Source organism: Mytilus edulis, chromosome 4 (genome assembly GCF_963676685.1).
Source record: "Mytilus edulis chromosome 4, xbMytEdul2.2, whole genome shotgun sequence".
NCBI lineage: Eukaryota > Metazoa > Mollusca > Bivalvia > Mytilida > Mytilidae > Mytilus > Mytilus edulis.
The window spans coordinates 75,856,001-75,875,196 of NC_092347.1; the positions used below are offsets into that span (position 1 = coordinate 75,856,001).

General features: G+C 31.4%; 1 protein-coding gene across 1 annotated transcript in view; it reads left to right on the top strand.

Annotated features, from left to right (window-relative positions):
- LOC139521528 (uncharacterized) overlaps positions 1–13,621 on the top strand; it is a 45,046-nt gene extending 31,425 nt beyond the window's left edge. The window contains exons 11-14 of the mRNA XM_071315004.1: positions 3,409–3,442; positions 4,041–4,180; positions 7,862–7,988; positions 10,811–13,621. Coding sequence (XP_071171105.1) covers positions 3,409–3,442; positions 4,041–4,180; positions 7,862–7,988; positions 10,811–10,821 — 312 coding nt within the window. The 3' untranslated portion in view covers positions 10,822–13,621. The remainder of the gene's footprint in view (positions 1–3,408; positions 3,443–4,040; positions 4,181–7,861; positions 7,989–10,810) is intronic.
- The last annotated feature ends 5,575 nt before the right edge of the window (positions 13,622–19,196 follow it).

Sequence of the window (19,196 nt, forward strand, 5' to 3'; positions counted from 1 at the left end):
GATTTAACGAAACCGATAATTATATAAGAGTTATGGATGGCTTTTCGTTTCATCATCAATGATAATATTTATGCGTTAGTCCCAAAGCAAGTACAGCTTATGGGATATATACAAAGTGTGACAAATTAGTTTTATATGCACCATAGCACACGAATAGACATATAACTACATTCAACTATATTTAACTACACTTATCACTCTTATACATAGTACAATATTAGATAAAATGCAGAGTATGACATTCATATAAATGTTCAAAATAGGCATCGTAGTTTATCAGCTAATGTTAAGTATATAGTTAAGTTCTTTAATATTTGTTTTACATAAGATATCAATTGTCGTCTATTGAATTTTACAATAATCTTTTTCTCTGTAACTAATGGCTCAAATTTAACCAAACTTAGCCACAATCATTACTAGGGTATCTAGTTTATAAATGTGTCCGATGACCCCGCCTGCCAACCAACATGGACGACATGGCTAAAATAGAACATAGGGATAAAAAAATATTTTGGCTTATACTGAAACTAAAGCATTAAAGGCAAATTTGACAGGGGGTGAAAATATTCATCAGGTAGAGATCTATCCGCCCTTAAATTTTCAGACGAATCTAACAATCCCTTGGTGGTTTGTTGCCCCTGAATTGGTATTTTTAATGAAATTTTGCAGTTTTTGGTTATTATCATGAATATTATTATAGATAGAGATAAACTGTAAACAGCAATAATGTTCAGGAAAGTAAGATATACAAATAAGTCGAATGAAGAAAATTGTCATTCGATCCATTTAGAAGTTATTGCCCTTATAGTAAATTTTTCGTAATTTTTTGTAATCGTTTACAAATTCTTCGCCTGAAACAACTGAGACAAATTTAACAAAACCTGTCTACAAATAAGCATAAGAGGATTTAGTTTTTAAAAATGTGTCCAGTGAACCTGTCTGTCAACCAATATGGCAGACATGGCTAAAAAAAGAACATAGGGGAAAAATGCAGTTTTTGACTTCTATCTCTGAAACTAGAGCAAAAGTATCATGATTGCATTATTTCAATTGTAAATAAAAATATCATGTGAGCGACACAGGCTCCTTGGAGTCTCTAGTTTGTTATTACATTAGATATCAATATAATATCTAATATCTAATACTATTTATTATGATGTAAACCTTATTTTACATGATTACTAAAGCATCAGTAAATACAAGTTAACGACACAGGCTCTTATGAGCCTCTAGTTTATGTATACCAGGAACGATATTTTGTTTCTGCGCCAGACGCGCGTTTCGTCAAAAAAAATATAAAGTAAACTATGGCTTCAACAAATAAATTATATGATTGACAGACATTTATTTTAGAATTTAAAGAAAGAATTTGCTTCGCATATAAATGTATCTCCGGTGTCATTCTCTCTTTAAATTGTCTTAGAAAAAAACCCTACATAATATACCTTTTGACAACCATACAATGTTGAATCCGTATGTTGGAGACATATGAGAGCTATGGAATTGCGATGCTACATCCCATGATGTAAACACTACTCCTTTTGTGTGAAAGCTGTCAGACTATTAAGCATTTTTTATTATGATATTGCAGTTAAACACACAACAAGTAGTTTTATTGATTTTCAAAATTGGTTGTACTCATGGGACTATAAATATGTTTACAACTTGTAAAAGCTACTTCATCGATACTTTATTCCGGTTAACTACATTTCTATGTTATAAGGTTTAAATTGTCCATTATGGACATACTATTCCTTATACTTTAATTTTAATATGACTTGTTTTGAATGAGTCATGGTAATTTCATCTTTTTCTAGAATTTAAGTATTAAAACAGATTGTGGTTGCTACTGGTTTCATAACATGTTTAAACGTTCAACTTGATTTACACTTTGCTTGCTTTGTTTTGTTTCGACAATTTCCAAGGGTTGAGTGTGCTTTATTTTCATATGATGAAAGCATGATCTTTCAATCAGTTAAATGGATATCTGAAGTTGGCATGTGAGTAACTGCTAGTAGTCCTTTATAAATTTATGTATCATTATCATTTTGATTAATTTCTCCTGTTACTTATTCTGGGATCGGAATCGAACTTCTTTTAACCTGGGTTTACTGTGGGTATTGCTGTGTTTAGATTTTTCTACATTGGCCAAAGGTATAGGGGGACGTCTAAGATTTCACAAAAATGTTTAACCCCGCCGCATGTTTGCGCCTGTCTCATGTCAAAAGCCTATGGCATTTGTTAGTCTTGTACGCGTTTTTTTATTTTAGTTTATTTGTATGTTTTAGAGTTTAGTGTGACGTCCATTTCACTGAACCAGTACTCATTTTATTTAAGGTCTAGCTGAAGTCTGCCTCCGGATTCGGGATGTTCTCGCCATGTTGAAGACCCCTAGCGGAGGAGGCATAAAGATTTTCCTTTGTCCGTCTGTACGTTTGTCCGTACGTCTGTACTTTTCACAGCGTGTTTCCGTTCTCTGACTCTAGTTTGCCTCAACCAAATGTTATAAAAGTAATACACAATGCTTAGTAACACTAGACACAGATCAAATCTTAATTTGTGCTGCGTCACTTTTACCTTTTTAGACTTGTGTTTCTTAATTATTTGAACACGTGCTTAATTTTTGTTTCCGTTCTCTAACGGAAGTTTGCCTCAAGCAAATATTATGAATCTGATACACAATGCTTATTATCACAAAAAACAGACTAACTTTGGTTTTAGTGGAGTAACTTTTACTGTTCCAAAGTTTTGTCTCTTTACAAATGGAAACAATGCTGATTTTTTATTTCCATTCTCTAATTTAGATTTGCCTCAACCAAATGTCAAGACTACACAATACTTATAACAGCAAATCTCAGATCAAGAACGATATTTGGTTTTATCGGTCGTCCAACTGTCTATATTAATCGGCTCAGCTCTTAATAAAACTCCATATCACGGCTTTGTGACGTCAAATACGTTGACCTGGCCTTAATAACTTTGACCTGGACATATCAGCGACGTCATGTTTGAACCGACGTTGATAACTTTAACCCGAACTTATCAAGTCAACTTCCGGTTGCTAGTGAAACTAAGACAATACTTCCAAAAGACGCAAATACAGCCCGATAAATCGATTATCAGGTTATCGGCATATTAATATTGTAAAATATCAGCTGCTCGACATAATATGAAGGCTTTTTGATCTCGTTCGCTGCACATACTCGACAAAAAGCTTCATATTATGTCTCGCAGCTGATATTTTACGATATCAAAATGCAGACAACCTGATAATCGGTACATAACAGCATGTTAACTGTTCTTTCTGATGTCCCTGTTTAACGTAATATGTAAGCGAGGACATTGTGTGTGTCCTTTGGACAAATTCACCGTTTAATTGTTATAATTTAATATTTTATTATTTCACAGGCTTTCAAAACGGCTGAAGACAGATTCAAAAAAGGTAAAATATTCATTTTACAGCTGACATGACTTAAAGGTCCAATGTGAGTTATTTGCAATGTTGCAAGTCAGTCTTTGTTCGTCAACTGTTTAGGCTTCAAATTAGTCTTAATTAGCGGATAACCTTACCTTCCAATAATAAAATAATTATAAAACAGTGACTACACGTCATGTGAGTTCAAGATGGTTGACATACTTTTAATATGATCCGGTTACCTACATGTAGACATTGAAAATCTCATGAAAACACCCACTTGTGTCTTCGTTGTCAGATTATTAGGTAGAAGTAGCTACGTTACTACAATTTATTTTCCATAAACATATAATGGGAAAATAAACATATAATGGTGAGTCGCCCTTAATTTCTGTAATTAGATGTAATATTCGACGACAAAAAAAGAAGAACCTGTCAGCCCAATATAAAAAAATAAAATGACACAGGTAGGTATGCGAATCACAGTTTTAGTTGGAAATATTAGAATAAATAATAAAAATTTTCTTTGTCGACAGTGCATTTTTTATAATTCTTTACACATTTTAAGAAATGTTTACATTTTACATATATAGACAGTTGAAATGTTTAGTTTTATGTCTAATAGGAATTGTCAAAGACGAAAAGTGGTTGAAATGCCCAAATCCTTACACTGTTAAAGTTACGGTCACTGCGGAAAGTGAATCTACAGTTAGTAAGACATTTGATATGATTGAAAAAAACCTGAAGACAAACACTAAAATCGGGGTAAGTAAATCATTGATAATTTGAAAATACAGATATCAAACTTTACAATAAATCAGTGGTGGGTTTAGGGGGACAGTGGTCACATGTCCCCCACTCCAAAGTCGGATGAATAGGAATATGAATAAAGAGTATACGTTATGACAAACCACTCACATTACGGTTTCTTGTGAAAGTTTTCCTTCTATTGGGTCTTTTCTTACTTTTTTAAACAACAAACCATTTATTTCAATAACATACATGAACATTTTTTTCAACAAAATGCCATATTTTCTTTTTATTCAATTTTTCAATGGAACACAGAATTTGTTTTTAAATTTTCCGTGTCTGTGGGTATGAATAATAAAGGCAACAGTAGTATACCGCTGTTCAAAAGTCATAAATCGACCGAGAGAAAACAAATCCCGGTTGCATACTAATACCGATGGAAACACATCGTCTATATGAAAGTGGTTCACAGATTAGAGAATAGTGGGAACACAAGTCATGACCAGAAGGAGAACCAAGCGAGACAGAAATAATTGTACTAACTGATAGTAATCTTTTCATTTTTTTCTGTGCTGGGCTATTTTACACATTTCTATGGCCTATGTTGATTTCTGAAATTATTTACTTTCGAATAAGGAATGGTATTTTTATTACCAATAGCATTCGAACATAAAATAACCCTTTTCTTTCGGATCATTTAACCACCTTTAACCCATTTTTCTGACGTCAGTCAAGAATCCACTGACCACCATGTTAACTTACGATATGTTATCTTCTCAAAAACGAGTGACTAATGAAAGGTTCCAACTCGCGCGTATTTTCGTCAATTAAGTCTGTAGTCTATGCATGATACCACTAGACCACGAGTACTGATATAGATTTTTAATTAAATATTAATCTTATATCGTATATCTGTCAATGCATGTCAAAAAATGTATTTCAGTCTTTTTGTTATCTAATAAAATATATACACAGGTGATTACAAAATCAAGGAATTGTAAATATTACTTAATACTAGTAGTACAATTCCTTGATAAAATAAACATCCATGTACGCATTACACTTATCACTTCTAACGTACAAGGCCTTTCCCCTTTCATCATAGCAAATGCTTACTTTTGGTTTTAGTATTAAAATGATATCATACCATGATCACTTAGTTTTTCTTTGTTTGATTATATACATCAACATTTAACTGACTCTCATGTGAATAAAGAGTTATAAGCTACGACTGTTAAACTACTTCTTTGACGGTAAAACTAGAAAATCGTCAACTTTATAGTAAAAATGAAATAAAGATACCTCTAAGATTAAAAAACAATATTTTAGTAGAGAAAAATATTACAAATTCTTTCCGGATACTAGGCTTGAACTTGGCACTGTTAACATCACAGTTATTTCTTACCATGCCAACGACTAGACGATCACGGCTATGAACAGCTTTCATGATACTTTGCAAAATTGACATACTTTATATATTGTACATTTGTAGCAAGAGCAATTCTGCTTGAGTTTCAGAATGAGTACCACAATTAATACTAGTTCATTAACTGATTGTCGATGGATGCCAACTGTAATAACGTTACAGTAATCAAAAGATAATGAAAGGGGCGTAGATTGCCTTGGCTGGATTTGGCAAAACTTTTAGAAATTTTGGTCCTCAATGCTCTTCAACTTCGTACTTTATTTGGCCTTTTTAACTTTTTTGGATTCATACGTAACTGATGAGTCTTTTGTAGACGAAACGCGCGTATGGCGTATATACAAAATTTAGTCCTGGTATCTATGATGAGTTTATTTACTACCACTGGATCGATGCCAGCCCAGTAGTCAGCACTTTTTGTGCTGGCATGATTTATCATTGATATGGTTATATTTATGAATTATCTGTTTAAAAAAATAAGAATTTTTGAAATACTAAGGCTTTTTTACCTCAGGCGTAGATTGCCTTGGCTGGATTTGGCAAAACATTTAGAAATTTTGGTCCTCAATGCTCTTCAACTTCGTTCTTTATTTGGCCTTTTTAACTTTTTTGTATTCGAGCGTCACTGATGAGTCTTTTGTAGACGAAACGCGCGTATGGCGTATATACAAAATTTAGTACTGGTATCTATGATGAGTTTATTTACTACCACTGGTCACAATATATTATTTTGTGTCCACAAGATATCATTTTGTGTGCGCAATATATTTTGATTGTGCACATACAATATATATATTTTATATGTGTCCGCAGTGGGGTTCCGTACCAATTTTAGAAATAATTAAGATTAAAATGAAATAAAATGTTGTTTTCCTGTTGTTTTCATATAACCAGTCCGTCATCATAAAATTTATTGCTATTATTGAGCCTTTATTTGTTTTGGAACATTTACAAATTTCCACTAATCGAAAACTCGTAATATTAGCAAAATGTGGCAACTTTTAAAGGGTTATTAGGAAACTGTCTAATTTTACTTTTTGTCGTATAAGGAGCGCATTAATTTTGCAATCAGTTTCTCGTGAATTTTCTTGACAGAGGGTTGCTGCTCGTAAATCAAGAGTTCTAAGTGGTGAAGTTGATATCATTCCTTCGTAAATTGAACGGACGCCATAACGAGTTAAATGATCGTTATGGAATTTCTGCTTCAGACAACGACGGATATGTTCCAATTGTCGTCCCCAAAGTTTGACCTACCGACCAAGAGATTAAATTACTGCTTTTTGTGGGGTTAGTGTTGCTCAGTCTTTAGTTTTGTATGTTCTGTGTTGTGTACTGTTGCTTGTGTTTTTCGTTTTGGCCATGGTGTTGTCAGTTTAGTTTCGACTTTGATATCTTTTGCCTTTTTTACCATCAAATTTTAAAAATCACACTAGAAGAGATTGATAATTAGGAACTTGTGAAACAGGCACTATTTATTCTGGAGGAAACAAGGTAATAGAAAACCTGCATTACTTTTAACAGTTTAATTTCATGATGTTAGTTAGATTATTTTTTGAATTGATGTACTATCATTTTTTTTCTACTTAGTTGATTTTTACATATTCAACCTATTTATTATCATTTTAAGACATAATGTGCATTATAATTTACCTTAAGAAATAATTTGCAAACACTTGATAGTACGACTAAACCTTTTCATATTATGTAAACATGAAAACTTGAGAACTAAGCTTATTCCATGCATGCATGGACGAAGTCAACTAACGTTAACTTAGTCCATAAAACATGCAAAATATGTCTTTAAATCATAATAAATAGGTTGAATATGAAAAACCCAACCAAGTTACATCAAATTAAAAACAAATCTAACTAACATCAAGAAATTAAGTGGTAAAGAGTAATGCAGGTGTTCTAAATTTGATGTGGAATTCAATTTTTATGTAACACCTTTTTAGGAGTAAATCCCTTATTAAATGTTACTTTTTAGAATCTTTCTGTCTACTCGAAAGATAAAAACCTATGGAAATAGTCACTATAAGCTCTTGGCTTTTGATTGTGTGTGTTTCATTTGTTGAGATAGGGGTTGGTAAATTTTTCAGCTTTCTATGTTCTTATCGTGATTCAATGAACTAAGATAATGTGAATAATTATACCAAATCTTGTCTTTATATTGTGAACAATTAGACCACAGCTTGTCCCTCAACCAATGTTACTTATTAGACTTAAACATCCGTTGAATATACAGCCATTATGTTTGTTTCTTAACATCTTAGGTACTGAATCCTGACGAACCTTATTCTCAAACGATTCGGGGAACAGATATAGAAACCAAAACGTACCATAGTGAGTCTTTGACTGAAGAAGAAAAGGCAGAATATACAGATTTGAAGCAATGGTCAGGTAATGTGTTTATTATTAACTATTTGAATTTCCTTTATTTTCTATACCAAAATCATAATCATATATAATGATTGTGTGCGTATTTGATCATCAATATGAACATATACATGATATATATCCAAGTTTTCAGAAATAAATACATTTAGATCATTTTTCATCAGTGATAGAAAATTAAAATCTGAAATCATTCAAATGGTGAACATCAGAAAACAATCAAATACACCTGCTAGTTTGCGTACAACAAAGTACATATATTTACAACGCATTATCAACAAACAAAAGGAGCAGTAACTGGAATAAAACTATTATTAAACGTTTGTCAATATAAGAAGCAATTTCAATATCAAAACCTGTTTCAGAACAATCATACTATCAAAATAATTTTTTCTTTCTTTCTTTTTATTCCGCTAGCTAATCTTAAATAAATATTTTAGTTAATTTCCTATCATTTTAGATCTAGAACACGTTTGAATTAAAATACAAACGAACAAAATTCTCTTTCGGAATCAAATATTTTTATAACAGTGTAATTCCAAAACAAGAAAACTTCTTAGCAGTTTTTAGATTGAACTTACCTTTATCTTTTACTCAGAAGATTTGTAAGAACATTTCAAGGTTAGCATTCACCGTAAAGACAATTACAATCAAAAATAAGGAGTAAACAAAGGAGGGACGAAAGATACCAAAGGGACAGTCAAACTCATAAATCTAAAACAAACTGACAACGCCATGGCTAAAAATGAAAAAGACAAACAGAAAAACAATAGTACACATGACACAACATAGAAAACTAAAGAATAACCAACACGAACCCCACCAAAAACTAGAGGTGATCTCAGGTTCTCCGGAAGGGTAAGCATCCGTCGTGTTGCTTATGTGATTACAAATCCGGTAAATAGTCTAATTCGGTAGGTCACATTCATGAAAGGGAAGGGGATTGTAGTTACGACGTTAGGAACATATCCGATATCATTTGTGAAATAGTTATTCCATAACGGTCAACCAACTCGTGATGGCGTCCTTAAAATTGACGAAGGGATGATTTCAACTACACCATTCGTAACTCTTGGTTTAATAGTTCCTTGTGAGCAGCAACCCTCTATCAAGAAAAATCATGATAGGAAATGCAAGCACGGGAATATTGTATCAATTGGGAGATATATACCCCGTATGCATGTGCTACTTGAATGTTGCTACTTAGAAATGGAAAGTTCACATTTGGAAAGCTGAAATCAACTCTTTTGTCGTATATATAGTATATATATTAAAAGTTTTAGATAAGCCCATTGGCAAATACGGCTTTACCGTATTGGCCCTGTTTTTTCCGCATTGGCTTTGTTTGAAAAGCAATATAAATTGTTGATTTATATCGACCGTGGAACGTTTTCATTATTGCACAGGCTGTTTTATCCGTTTAAGAGCTGATTTGCTCATGTCATTTAAAAATTATTTGAAATTGATACAATTACAAATTACTGTTATCATGAATAAAGTACCAGACTTATAATTTAATACGTTAGAAGCCCGTTTCGTCTACATAAGACTTATCAATGACGCTCAGGTCAAATAGTTATAAAGCCTAACAAGTACAAACTTGAAGAGCATTGAGTACCAAAAATTTCAAAAAGATTTGCTACGGTAATTTATGCTTTGGATAAGAAAATCCTTAGTAATTTGAAACATTTATACTTTGTAAACCGGAAATTTATAAAAAATGCTGACTACTGGGCTGGTAATACCCTCGGGGCGAAACTTCAACCAGCAGTGACATCGACCCAATGGTGAAAATAGTTATCAAAGGTACCATCTTTACGTCTATGTAAGACTCATCAGTGACGCTCAGATCAAGATAGTTATAAAGTCAAACAAGTTCGAAGTTGAAGAGAATAGAGAACCAAACATTCCAAAAAATTGTGCCAAAGATTCTAAGGTAATCTATGCATGGGATAAAAAAAAAAACTTAGTACTTCGAAACATTTATACTTTAGTAAGCCGGAAGTTTATAAAAACCCATACTTAGTTTTGGCATTGCATAAGTCATGTCTTCTTTCAAATTGACTGTTCGTGATGTTCAAATACTTAATCCCTGGGATGTGTTTTAGTCTCTTTCTTTGGCTTTCAATTAGCTGTCAGTAACTGCAAGTACTCGAAAATCGTAGTTTTATGTTAATTAAATCTGTTGATACTATTTGTGATGCTTTTTTGTTATTTAATGTTTACTTAGTCAGGGATATGTCTGGTCTGTATACTTGATAAGTGTTTGGTACTACTTTGCATTTTCACTTCTTCGTGCTATGAACATCAAAATTATTTATTTTTTAAAAATACTTCTTTTCTCCATTTAAATGTATACTTAACAACAAAATTAATTTTTATTTACCTGTGCATCAAATTATTGTTGATGGCGGATTTTTGTTCAAGGTTTTTTTTTTAATTGTTAAACATTTCACAGCGGTATAAAACTGTTACTTTAATTATTCATCGCTTAATTTATTGATATTTATATACATTGTATCATAGATCAAATTTATTCGTTCTGTGTATGTTCACTTGTGTTAATGTCTTTTGATTGAGTTAAGCCATTTCAAATGATATTTAACAGTGTGTCTTTCTATGTAGTGATGTTACACTATATTTCAGATAAAGGTGGAGGTTTGGACCATTAAAACGTTTAAAATCGCTGCAATTGTTTGCACATGCCCAGTAATCTGATGTTCAGTAGTTGTCGTTTTTTGATGTGGTTTATAAGTGTTTCCCGTTTTTTATATAAATTAGACCATTGTTTTTCCCGTTTGAATCGTTTTACACTTGTTATTTTTCAGGCCTTTTATAGATAGCATTTCGGGGCGATCCAAGGCTCCGTGCTGCAGACCGTACTTTGACCTATAGTGGTTTACTTTTATAAAAGGTGACTTGGATGGAGGGTTGTCTCATTGACACTCATATCACATCTTTTTATAACTATATAAATGATATTACTGTCAACACCGAAGTGCTGACTACTGGGCTAGTGAAACCTTCAGTAATAACATGTATTTGCTTAACATTATACAAGGGAGATAATTGTTTTTGCTTCAATATACAAATAGAGTAATATTTTATTATACACAGTATTGAACATAATTGGATATTTAAGTTACTCTTCATAGTTTTTTTTTTATTTCTGGCATATTCCTTGATTGCATTGTGATCTCAAATTATCTTTTATTTTTTATGTTTCTTTTAATTTCTACTGTATATTTATTGTGTAGCACTTTTGATGCATTTAAGGTTACAGCTTGAAAGTAATGCAGACATGACAGAAGAAGTCAGATACATCAATCACTATCTGATACAAAGGTTTTAAACCAATCAAGACAAAAAAATACGTTTACCTAATCTAAAGTTATCGTTCTGCTTAAAATGTAACATATCCAACTAAGTAAGACATCACGTGACTTTGATGATGTATGACGAGCGGCTATTTTGAATTTTTTGTCCCATTTAAATTGCATAGTTGCTTCATTATAGTTAAATTTTCTCATCAACTTGACCCATTTCTTAACTTTTGCAAATAAATCCTTTGTATTCGAGCATGATTATATCTAAAAATGTCAGCTCTGACAATTTGATTTTTGATTAAATTACGTCCGTGGAGATTCTTAAAAATCGTACTTTTGCTCGTTATTTCCCCGTTGACTTAATGTTGATGTTTCGATAAATGTTTTAAAGAATTATTCTGATTCAAATTTTATATTAAACAGATTTTTTTTAATGTTCTAGAAAATTAAACGAGATTTCATTGCATATGATTTTGTCATTTATTTTTATACATTCAATATTTTAAGCAAAATCCAGGTACTAAATAAATCGATATTGAAAGTTTAACTTGTTTGCCATTAGATGTTATTGTATACATTTCAACACAGGCGGAAACCCGGTTGAAATAGAACAACATAATCAAAGCTCTTTGTTAGAGAATGCGATTAATGCTTACTGTAATGTTAACAACAGAAAAAAATAAATTAAAAGTTAATAGAAACAAAATAAATGAGATTTTTCTGCTCAATTACGAAGTATTTTATTTTAAAAACACCATTTGCATAAGCTTTCAATTTATCTATTACAAAGTTAAGCAGAACAATTAGATATCAAGTCGACGACATGGGTGTCTATCAAGTTGGATGTAGAAAAAGCATAACCTTCGATTTAAAAAAAAATACCACGGAAGGAGAACGTATCAATCTATAAGTTCAGTAATTTTCGTGTCTGCCCTCCCATTATGTGACTAAAAAAAAAATGGGTTACAATTGTATCGAAAAGGGAAAATCGAGTGTACCTTTTTAAGTTTGGGCGTGTTTGAGTTGAATATTTCTTCTTGAAAAGTTTAACGTATAAAGTAAGAGTATTTGATACATCATCTCGCTTCAGATTCTATCATATTTATATATCAAGTCTACAGGTTGACTTTATGACATAAGGAATTCACAGTACTACAAGATGATATATATGGGTCAAGTGAAATACTTTTTAAATGAATCACAAAAACAGAGAAGTTTGTTCGAACAGCTAATTTTTACTAAAAGTACTTGGTGACAGTCTTTTAAGTTGGATGGTAAAAATGCATATCTTCGAAAAAACATTTTTTTGTGTGTGATAAAGAAGGTTAATAGTATACAACCACTGAAATTGTTTAGTCTGCCCTTCCATGAAATATTTATTATTTTTTTTTTAAATGTTTATGAATTTTCGAAAATTCCACCTGACAACCAATCAGACAATAGTTTTAAGTTGACTCAATGCATACACGAACATTAACTGATGCGCATTAGCTAGTAGATAATGGTGCTATGTGGATTAATTTATCGGTTTTTTAGGGCTAAATTGGCATCGCGTCATCCCTACAATGGCTTCAATTTCTACGATTGTAAAAATGAAATGGCGCAATGGGGAGATAATTTTGACGAAGTAGAACTCTGACTTAACAGAGACATATATTACAATTGCTTTGATTTCAACAACATTTTATACCCGCCAGCATTTAATGACAGAGTTATCGGTCCTGAGTAGGACTTGTATAGTTGGGTATGATGTCGTTTTGATCTGAGTAATAATGGTAAAACAAAATGATTAAAGCAACTGTAAAGGTTACAATTCAAAGGAGAAGGGGTGAGATATTTTCGACTAACTTAGATAAATTAAACCTGTCACATAATACACATTTTTCAGGATTGATTTAATAACCCAGATGTTGCCTTTTCTTTGTCTGTATACTGTGTTCCACGGTGATATCCATCACAGTTTATTAAGATAAGAAGAATAACACTCGAAATTAACACGACTCTAAATACTAAAGGATCTTTGGTTTTTCTTTGGAAACGTTTCTGTGTTATTTTTTATTCTTAGTTTCTAAAGGCCAGGTGGAAGTTACATAAAGGAAAATCTTACAAAAAGATAATTTTACTGTTTTAATAAGATGGTTTAATTTAATCTATTTGTGTATGTTTCTTGAGTTCGAAGATAGGTAACTTACTATCAAATGTATAGACAGAAAGAAATATGAAATAGTTACTATAATATTTGACTGGATTACAAACGAAAATAAGTACTACAGAAATATGTTGTTTCCAATCTTTTATATAGTGGAGAAAGATATAATTTTTTTAATAATTTGAAAATACAGTGTTCAGACACGACGTATATATGAATGACCATTTTAAACTTTGGACTCTTTAGTAGGACGTACAGATGTTTAAACAAAGAAAACATGTGTTTCATTATGACCCAGGATCAAAATAAAAGTAGCGATATTTTTTTGTTGGTATTTCAATTGTGTTGACAATTATTAAATTACAAAACTTATACAATATATTTACTTTTGTGTCTGTTTTGAAATCTTAGTTTCATATAAAGTGCATTAGAATAAAAATGAATAGATCTAAATAACAAGTACTTTAATATAAACAAGGGTACTCTACCAGTGGCAGTATAAACACTGTGCAGGTTAGTCCATTAAGGAAAGGTTATATATACAGAAAGAAAGGTGATATAACGTAATAAAATAAGATATATTTTGAGGAATTGAAAATGTATACCGTTTTCACTATGGCAAGTGTTATTATAAAAACTAGGTAGTTTTTTTCCGTAGTTAGTCAAAATTGGCATATGGTCCGAGTACACAGTTATCGTCCTTTGATTTTCGTTGTCCACGAATATAGTCCTTAGTGTGGACAGTGTGTTACTTGCCAATTTTTGTTATACCCCTTCCAAATTTATTTCTCCATGTTTTATGCCTCATATAGCAAGTTGGGGGGTGAAATGACACTGTAAAAAAAGTTGGGTCATAAATATTAATGTAAAGTAGTGATTAGGTCCAGCTGAAAAAGGTCAAAAATTAGCACTTCGGAAGCTGTCAAAAGATTTCAAGACCCCCTTAACATAAGATTGTCCATATTTTGAGTTAGAGCTGATGAAGTTTTCTATAATTTTGATATAATTTGTCCCAAAAGTAGTACAACACACTGTAAAAATATTATTGAGAAAGCGCAGGTGGGTTTTTTTTAATTTTCATTTATTGTCTAAAAGAAATGCACTACGAAATAACTGTGTACTCGGACCTAAGAGGTGAAATCAGGAAATATAGAATCTGTACTTTGGCAACTTCCCTGAATGATTTGATGGTGCCAATTTGTCAAATAGCATAAAACTAAAGGATTTAAACTTTTATTTGATAGAATTTCTGCAAAAATGACCAATTTTGGCATTATATGGTCAAAATAAGCATTTCATAGCTTTTTCAATTTTGATGCATAAGTGGCATTCTGACTTTCTATCTGACATGTTTTCATGTGTCAATTTTTGTGTTTCTATGCTTTAATCCAGTTTTATTACTCATTTGTGAACTCTGAATCTACAGAAAAGAAGATTATCTCAGAAAATATGAGCAAAATGTGTTGTATAAATGACCCTCGTCTAACGCCCTGTTTGGATCAAGTTAAATGTGAGGAGCATGGCACATAAAAGTTGAAGTCCATAATAAATACCTCAATAAATTTGTATAAAAAGCACTTAACAATGTCTTTTGTACCTGTTTCATTTCACATAATATCTTTCTTTACCTCTGTAGGATAGCATGTGGTTCAAATATAAGCCTGTTGAGACTAAAATTGCATGCAAGTTTTTCACTAAAAAGTGAAAAATCTTTGTATCAGACCATACTGTCTACTAAAAAAGTTGAATGTAAGAGCCTTTTTGTGCTCAGATTTATTGTATCATGTCACCTGAGTATAGAAATGATAGAAAAGACACAAATTTTTATTTCCTATAGCTTCAATATGCATTTTTAAATGTAAATATGTGCTACGGCCTAAATTGACCCTAAATTAATTTTAGTCTTACTTGGCCTAAGACCCTTTTAAACTAATATGATATGTTATTTGTAAGTTTTCTTTCCATTTAAAGTACATTAAGTACATATGTAAGGATTATTTATAATCAAAAAGCTTCACAAACTTAAAATTGCTGGAAAATATTACATCTTCATGTAAGGCCCGCTTCATTGGAAAACCTCCATTTTTAGGCACAGGCTCATATAAATTTGACTTTTGAAAAATTATGCTAAGTCTGATATAACAAATGAGTACTCTATTGCTTTAAATACATGATATATTATATATTAAGGCATTTTAAAAGTATTTTTTTGCAATATTTAAATTTTATAAGCCCCAAATGTTGATAGTTGAAATTTCTCAATTTTAACGTCTAAATTTAACACGCAAAGTTGAATATAGAATTAATCATATTGTCTATAATATATATCCTATTGCTATGAAACTTTGTAAGCAGTCTTGAAATATATTAAGCTTTAGTCATACCAAGTTTTATTAAGATTGGTCAACTGTTTCTATCCTATTAGGTCCGAGTACACAGTTATCGTCCTTTGATTTTCGTTGTCCACGAATATAGTCCTTAGTGTGGACAGTGTGTTACTTGCCAATTTTTGTTATACCCCTTCCAAATTTATTTCTCCATGTTGTATGCCTCATATAGCAAGTTGGGGGGTGAAATGACACTGTAAAAAAAGTTGGGTCATAAATATTAATGTAAAGTAGTGATTAGGTCCAGCTGAAAAAGGTCAAAAATTAGCACTTCGGAAGCTGTCAAAAGATTTCAAGACCCCCTTAACATAAGATTGTCCATATTTTGAGTTAGAGCTGATGAAGTTTTCTATAATTTTGATATAATTTGTCCCAAAAGTAGTACAACACACTGTAAAAATATTATTGAGAAAGCGCAGGTGGGTTTTTTTTAATTTTCATTTATTGTCTAAAAGAAATGCACTACGAAATAACTGTGTACTCGGACCTAAGAGGTGAAATCAGGAAATATAGAATCTGTACTTTGGCAACTTCCCTGAATGATTTGATGGTGCCAATTTGTCAAATAGCATAAAACTAAAGGATTTAAACTTTTATTTGATAGAATTTCTGCAAAAATGACCAATTTTGGCATTATATGGTCAAAATAAGCATTTCATAGCTTTTTCAATTTTGATGCATAAGTGGCATTCTGACTTTCTATCTGACATGTTTTCATGTGTCAATTTTTGTGTTTCTATGCTTTAATCCAGTTTTATTACTCATTTGTGAACTCTGAATCTACAGAAAAGAAGATTATCTCAGAAAATATGAGCAAAATGTGTTGTATAAATGACCCTCGTCTAACGCCCTGTTTGGATCAAGTTAAATGTGAGGAGCATGGCACATAAAAGTTGAAGTCCATAATAAATACCTCAATAAATTTGTATAAAAAGCACTTAACAATGTCTTTTGTACCTGTTTCATTTCACATAATATCTTTCTTTACCTCTGTAGGATAGCATGTGGTTCAAATATAAGCCTGTTGAGACTAAAATTGCATGCAAGTTTTTCACTAAAAAGTGAAAAATCTTTGTATCAGACCATACTGTCTACTAAAAAAGTTGAATGTAAGAGCCTTTTTGTGCTCAGATTTATTGTATCATGTCACCTGAGTATAGAAATGATAGAAAAGACACAAATTTTTATTTCCTATAGCTTCAATATGCATTTTTAAATGTAAATATGTGCTACGGCCTAAATTGACCCTAAATTAATTTTAGTCTTACTTGGCCTAAGACCCTTTTAAACTAATATGATATGTTATTTGTAAGTTTTCTTTCCATTTAAAGTACATTAAGTACATATGTAAGGATTATTTATAATCAAAAAGCTTCACAAACTTAAAATTGCTGGAAAATATTACATCTTCATGTAAGGCCCGCTTCATTGGAAAACCTCCATTTTTAGGCACAGGCTCATATAAATTTGACTTTTGAAAAATTATGCTAAGTCTGATATAACAAATGAGTACTCTATTGCTTTAAATACATGATATATTATATATTAAGGCATTTTAAAAGTATTTTTTTGCAATATTTAAATTTTATAAGCCCCAAATGTTGATAGTTGAAATTTCTCAATTTTAACGTCTAAATTTAACACGCAAAGTTGAATATAGAATTAATCATATTGTCTATAATATATATCCTATTGCTATGAAACTTTGTAAGCAGTCTTGAAATATATTAAGCTTTAGTCATACCAAGTTTTATTAAGATTGGTCAACTGTTTCTATCCTATTAGGTCCGAGTACACAGTTATCGTCCTTTGATTTTCGTTGTCCACGAATATAGTCCTTAGTGTGGACAGTGTGTTACTTGCCAATTTTTGTTATACCCCTTCCAAATTTATTTCTCCATGTTGTATGCCTCATATAGCAAGTTGGGGGGTGAAATGACACTGTAAAAAAAGTTGGGTCATAAATATTAATGTAAAGTAGTGATTAGGTCCAGCTGAAAAAGGTCAAAAATTAGCACTTCGGAAGCTGTCAAAAGATTTCAAGACCCCCTTAACATAAGATTGTCCATATTTTGAGTTAGAGCTGATGAAGTTTTCTATAATTTTGATATAATTTGTCCCAAAAGTAGTACAACACACTGTAAAAATATTATTGAGAAAGCGCAGGTGGGTTTTTTTTAATTTTCATTTATTGTCTAAAAGAAATGCACTACGAAATAACTGTGTACTCGGACCTAAGAGGTGAAATCAGGAAATATAGAATCTGTACTTTGGCAACTTCCCTGAATGATTTGATGGTGCCAATTTGTCAAATAGCATAAAACTAAAGGATTTAAACTTTTATTTGATAGAATTTCTGCAAAAATGACCAATTTTGGCATTATATGGTCAAAATAAGCATTTCATAGCTTTTTCAATTTTGATGCATAAGTGGCATTCTGACTTTCTATCTGACATGTTTTCATGTGTCAATTTTTGTGTTTCTATGCTTTAATCCAGTTTTATTACTCATTTGTGAACTCTGAATCTACAGAAAAGAAGATTATCTCAGAAAATATGAGCAAAATGTGTTGTATAAATGACCCTCGTCTAACGCCCTGTTTGGATCAAGTTAAATGTGAGGAGCATGGCACATAAAAGTTGAAGTCCATAATAAATACCTCAATAAATTTGTATAAAAAGCACTTAACAATGTCTTTTGTACCTGTTTCATTTCACATAATATCTTTCTTTACCTCTGTAGGATAGCATGTGGTTCAAATATAAGCCTGTTGAGACTAAAATTGCATGCAAGTTTTTCACTAAAAAGTGAAAAATCTTTGTATCAGACCATACTGTCTACTAAAAAAGTTGAATGTAAGAGCCTTTTTGTGCTCAGATTTATTGTATCATGTCACCTGAGTATAGAAATGATAGAAAAGACACAAATTTTTATTTCCTATAGCTTCAATATGCATTTTTAAATGTAAATATGTGCTACGGCCTAAATTGACCCTAAATTAATTTTAGTCTTACTTGGCCTAAGACCCTTTTAAACTAATATGATATGTTATTTGTAAGTTTTCTTTCCATTTAAAGTACATTAAGTACATATGTAAGGATTATTTATAATCAAAAAGCTTCACAAACTTAAAATTGCTGGAAAATATTACATCTTCATGTAAGGCCCGCTTCATTGGAAAACCTCCATTTTTAGGCACAGGCTCATATAAATTTGACTTTTGAAAAATTATGCTAAGTCTGATATAACAAATGAGTACTCTATTGCTTTAAATACATGATATATTATATATTAAGGCATTTTAAAAGTATTTTTTTGCAATATTTAAATTTTATAAGCCCCAAATGTTGA